This window comes from Octopus bimaculoides, chromosome 28 (assembly GCF_001194135.2).
Source record: "Octopus bimaculoides isolate UCB-OBI-ISO-001 chromosome 28, ASM119413v2, whole genome shotgun sequence".
In the NCBI taxonomy this organism is placed as follows: domain Eukaryota; kingdom Metazoa; phylum Mollusca; class Cephalopoda; order Octopoda; family Octopodidae; genus Octopus; species Octopus bimaculoides.
In genome coordinates, this window is record NC_069008.1 from 3,402,074 (window position 1) to 3,407,916 (window position 5,843).

Here is a 5,843-nt window from a genome sequence, read left to right on the forward strand (position 1 = left end):
ATAAATAAATATACATACATATTTACATACGTATACATTCACTGTTTCACACACATACATTGTTCATATTCATATATTATTCATATACATATATTCATATACACGTATACACATTCACAGTTTCACACACATTCACTCATATATTATTCAAATACACATACACACATTCGCTCATGAATATTCATTTTCACACACATGCTGTCAATCACACATATTCACTCTTCTTCAGCCACCTTTGAACCACTCTTTCTCTACTCTTACTACAACCACGTTCTCAACCATCGTCACTACTTCTACTCCTCCCACCACGCTGTATACTTCAACTATAATTCTCTTTCTCCTTTTCCTACATGGTCTTGTCTACATCTCTTTTTCTTTTTCTAATTCACTCTCTCTATATCTCTCTTTTTCCCTCTCCTATATATCTTTTGACTTTCTCTTTCACTATAACTTTTAACTCCTCCCACTGTCCGTCACACTCTCTCTTTAGATGTATGTATATCTTTCTTACAGTTCTTGAACTAATAACCCTATCTCTCTCTCTCTACTTACAATCAACTTCCTCTAATCTTTATTCTCCCACCCCTTCCTTTCTTTCTCTGCCTTTCCTTCTTTTCCTTACTCTCTTTCTCCCCTTCTTTTCTCTCTTTCTATCCCTTCTTCTCTCTGTCTCCCCTCCAGCTCTCTATCTACCTTTACAGTTAATTAACCTATTTGTCTGTATATCTATTCCACTATACACTCTTCCTCTCTCTCATTCTCGATCCTTACTTCTCCTCCTCCTCCTCCTCTCTCTCTCTCTCTATGCGTTACTTCTCCTCCTCCTCCTCCCTCCTTTATCATTCCCCCCCACGTTGTCTTATCATTCATCTCCGTGTTTCGCTGTAGTTTCTGCGTGTCACTCGAATTATATTCGTTGCGTGTGTCCGCTCTTATCCATTTGACATACGACAATCCGGATTTGACCAACACCACAGACAACTAACTAGCCAGCCAGCAAATATTTCTCTCTCTCTCTACAATCATGGAAGGGGATGCCGATGTACCGACTGTTGACGATGTAATGAAAGCTGCTTCCAAAGCTATGGGAGTGCCTTTACGCCCGAAAGTCCAGGTAAATAGACAGCAATATTGAGTGAAAAAAAATCTATCATGATAATTAATAATGTTGGTTATAATAATAATGATGATAATTATAATAATATTGCTTATTATTATTTCTTTTGTTAGCCAAAAGTGCTCGCAAAATGGTTTCTGCTGGAGGCGCAAAGCTTCAAATTGAGAATGGGGAAGTCGCTTAGCTATGTTCCCCCGCCAGATATTGTTTAACCCCAGGCCAGCCTTGGTCGGACAGGCCTATGATCAAAGACTGCACTCTATTTTTTTTATTCAGGCATAGTGTATCTCTGACTACGTTATATAATGTGTCGTTCCTTATTGTTGCTGTTTAGCCCCAAACCAGCTTTAGTCCAGTTGACCAATGATCAAAGGCGTTCCAGTCGTGACCATCCTGTCATTTTTTAAAACACAGTGCATCCAGAATTACGTTATATAATGTGTCGTTCCTTGTAGTTGTTGTCTAGCCCTGAGTCAGCTTTAGTCCAGTTGACCAATGATCAAAGGCGTTCCAGTCGTGGCCATCCTTTCTGTTTTTTTTTTTAACAATTTATCTTGGGTTACGTTACCTACTGCGTTCTTCCTTCATGTTGTTTAGCCCCAGGTCATCCCTGCTCCAGTATACCACTGATGAAAGCTGCTCCAGGCGTGATCATCCTGGCTTTTATTCAGGCATCGTGCACCTTAGACTACATTATCTAATGTGCCTGTCTGTTATTTAACCTCTGGTCGAGCGGATTTTTTTCGATTAAAGATGTTCTAACTATGACTATACCACCTTATTTTCTGGCATAATGTATCAAGGACTACATTATCTAATGTGCCCTTATTCTTGTTTAGCCCCAGGTCAGCTTCGATCCAGTAAGCCGATGATTAAATGTGTCCGTGGTATGACCCTCTTGTATTTTATCCAGACTTAGTCTATCGAGGACTACATTATCTCATGTAACTTTGTTCTTTAACCCCAGGTCAGCCTTGTTCTGGCAGACCTATAATTAAAAGCGTTCCAGCTGTGACCCTCCCATCTTTTATCCAGACATAGCGAATCTGGGACCACAATAATTGAAACGCCCTTTTTGTTGTGTTTAGCCCCAGGTCAAGCAGACCCGTAATCAAAAGTGTTCTAGCTATGACGATCCTGCCTTGTATTGCAGACTATGTTATTGTTGTTTAACCCTCGGTCAGTCCTGATCCGGCTACCTTCTGAAAGCTTAGACATATTTTAGTCGTGACTCTTTCCGATTTCATTTTTCAGACAATAGGGTGTGGTTAACAGCTTACTTGTGGGAGTTATAGCTGCTATTTCTAACATGTCAACTATTTTAAGGATAGGAAACCTTGTCTGCATATGAAATTCTACCTCCGCCCCCCCCCCACACTTCCGCTCCTCAAATTTGAAAGGATCCATCGATGAAATCCTTTAAAAACAAATATGTAATAGTTGACGCCTTAAACCTTCGTTATTATAATTCTGTTGAGAAACATGCTGCTTCCATTTCAATTAATTTTGCAAATAAGAATTTAGTTAAATAACTATGTTGTTATTAAGCTGACGTTTGGAACATAAATTAACATGTAATTACTGATGAAATGATGTTTTTTATTCAGATCACTTTAACCCTCCTGTTACCATATTTCTGTTGGAATGCACTGCCTTTTCGTTCAGTAATTTTGGAAATACTGAAGAATTTAGTAAAATAATTTTGTTGCTATAATCAATCTGGTGTTTGGGACATAAATTAAATTGAAATTTTGATGGAAAGTTTAACTCTTTGATGCCATAATTCTGTGGAAACATACTGCGTTTTTTGCAGTTAATTTTGGAAATACTGAAGAATTTAGTAAATAATTTTGCTGTTATTTAAGCTGGTGTGTAGAATATATATTAGCTTGAAATTTTTGATGAAAGAAGGTTTCTGACATCACTTTAACCTTCCTGTTACCATATTTTTGTGGAAACATACTGCGTTTTATGCAGTTAATTTTGGAAAATACTGAAGAATTTTGTGAAATAACTTTCGTCATTATTTAGTTTGGAACATAAATTGAATTGGAATTTTAATGGTAGGTTTTAATTAAGATTATCTAACCCTCCTGGGACCGTCCCTGCTTCAAAGATACGTATTTCTTGTTTTAGTATAAAACCTCCTTCCATCAAAATTTCATACTCTTTTACTTGTTTCAGTCATTTGACTGCAGCCATGCTGGAGCACCGCCTTTATAGTCGAGCAAATTGACCCCAGAGCTTATTCTTTGTAAGCCTAGTACTTATTCTATCGGTCTCTTTTGCCGAATTGCCAAGTTACGGGGACGTAAACACACCAGCATCGGTTGTCAAGCGATGCTGGGGGGGGGGGGAGACAAACACAGACACACAAATATGTATACACACACACATACATATATATATAGTTCCAAACACCAGCTTGATAATGATAATAATGATTTCAAATTTTGGCACAAGGCCAGCAATTTCGGGGGAGCAAATAAGACAATTACATCATTCCCCAGCACTCAACTGGTACTTAATTTATCGACCCTGAAAGGATGAAAAGCAAAGTTGACCTCTGCAAAATTTGAACCCAGAACGTAAAGACTGACAAAATGCCGCTTAGCATTTTGCCCGGCACACTAACAATTCTGCCAGTTTGCAGGCATAAAGTTACCAACCGGCAACTACAGGAATTGAACCAAGTAACTCTCAGACGTTGGTCAAGTGCCCTAACGTTAAGCTAAACAGTCCAGGACAACCAACTTGACAGTCGAACTATCCAACCCATGCCAGCATGGAAAACGGACGTTAAATGATGATGATGATGATGTATACATATGGATATATGTATCTACATATGGATATATATATACATATATATATATATATATATACATATATACATATATATATAAAAGACACCATTTCGAGCGTGGCCGTTTTCGTGCGGGTGACACGTAAAAGCACCCACTACACTCTCTGAGTGGTTGGCGTTAGGAAGGGCATCCAGCTGTAGAAACTCTGCCAAATCAGACTGGAGCCTGGTGTTGCCATCCGGTTTCACCAGTCCTCAGTCAAATCGTCCAACCCATGCTAGCATGGAAAGCGGACGTTAAACGATGATGATGATGATGATGATGATATATATATATATATGTATGTATGTATGTATGTATTTTTATATATATGTGTTCGTGTATATATATTCATGTATGTATATATATATGTTTGTGTGCATATGTATCTATGTATGTATATATATGTATGTATATATATTTGTATATAAACGTATGCATATATGTATGTGTGTATATATATATATATATATATGTATGTGTATCTTTATGTCTATATATATGTATATCTGTATGTATGTATATATATTTGTTTGTATATATATAAATATATATATATATATGTATGTATATCTTTATGTCTATATGTTATGTATGTATATCTTTATGTCTCTATGTTATGTATGTATATATGTATGTACGTATATCTTTATGTCTACATGTATGTATATCTGAATGTGTGTATATATGTATGTATATCTTTATGTCTATATGTATGTATATCTGAATGTACATATATATGTATGTATGTGTGTACGTTTGTGTCTCCTCGTCTTGAAATTGCAGAAGGGTTTGAAATCAGTATCATTGTCACACAAGCAGCCTCCCACATGCGAAACGCTGGGTTCATCACATTCTCCTTTCATTGTAAAACCCTTTTTTCATTATTCCGATTAAAAACACAGGTAAACAACAGCTACGGTGGGACACCATTAACAATGAGTCATAAATGCACTTGACTACAAAGCTGCAACGTAATCATTTGTCTATTTTTAATATTTTATCTTCTTTATCTGCGTGTTATGTCCATTACTGTTTTAACAAGAATCCGGTTGAGGTTATATTTATGCTTTTCCCAAGGAACATGGGGCTCTTTTGTGTTAGGTTCACAGTCTTTTAAATTTTAAGACTAAGTGAATATTTTCAAATTTGGTGTTTTGCTTTACTTAAGAAGACCCATCCCCCACAGCAGAAGGGCTAAGGGCACCTCATAAAAGAACTCATGCTGGTGCCACGTTAAAAGCACCCAGCACACTCTTGGAGGGTTGGCGTTAGGAAGGGCATCGAGCTGTAGAAACCGAACCAGATCAGACAGTGAACCTGGTGCAGCTCACCTGTCTGCCACCCCCACCCTCACACATACAAAGGTACGAAATTGTATTTGACCCTTTGACTGATAACTGAAGATGATTTGTTGACCTTCTGTGTCTGTTTTTTTGTTTGTTTGTGCATTTATCATGTGTTTTCAAACTTATTATATACTAGCAGTATAGCCCGGCTTTGCTCGGGATTAAGTTGGGATTATTAAGCTAATCAAGTTCTTTATTTCAAACCAAACTAAGTAACATCGACATCAAATTTGGGCAGAATCAGTGTTGCGACGGGAGTGCATGGGTTGGGAGTTTGATCGGCAGAGGTGATCAGGTAACACATGCCAGCCCTTTGAAAACACCACTGCCATCATCTAACCCCTATTTCCCATGGGTTGGGAACCCTTGCAGCAAGGAAAATAGAATGCCCAAAAGGGCTCCCGATTCTCTGTGTCAGAAGCGGTTATGTTCACATTACAACTAAGTCTTAAGTATATGTGTGTATATATATATATATAAATATATATATATATATATATATATGTATGTATGTATGTATATACATTTCTT

General features: G+C 37.3%; 1 protein-coding gene across 1 annotated transcript in view; it reads left to right on the forward strand.

Annotated features, from left to right (window-relative positions):
• The first annotated feature begins 829 nt into the window (after positions 1-829).
• LOC106874609 (annexin A4) overlaps positions 830-5,843 on the forward strand; it is a 31,473-nt gene continuing 26,459 nt past the window's right edge. Inside the window, exon 1 of the mRNA XM_014922397.2 lies at positions 830-1,114. Within this exon, the coding sequence (XP_014777883.1) occupies positions 1,025-1,114 (90 nt within the window). The 5' untranslated portion in view covers positions 830-1,024. The remainder of the gene's footprint in view (positions 1,115-5,843) is intronic.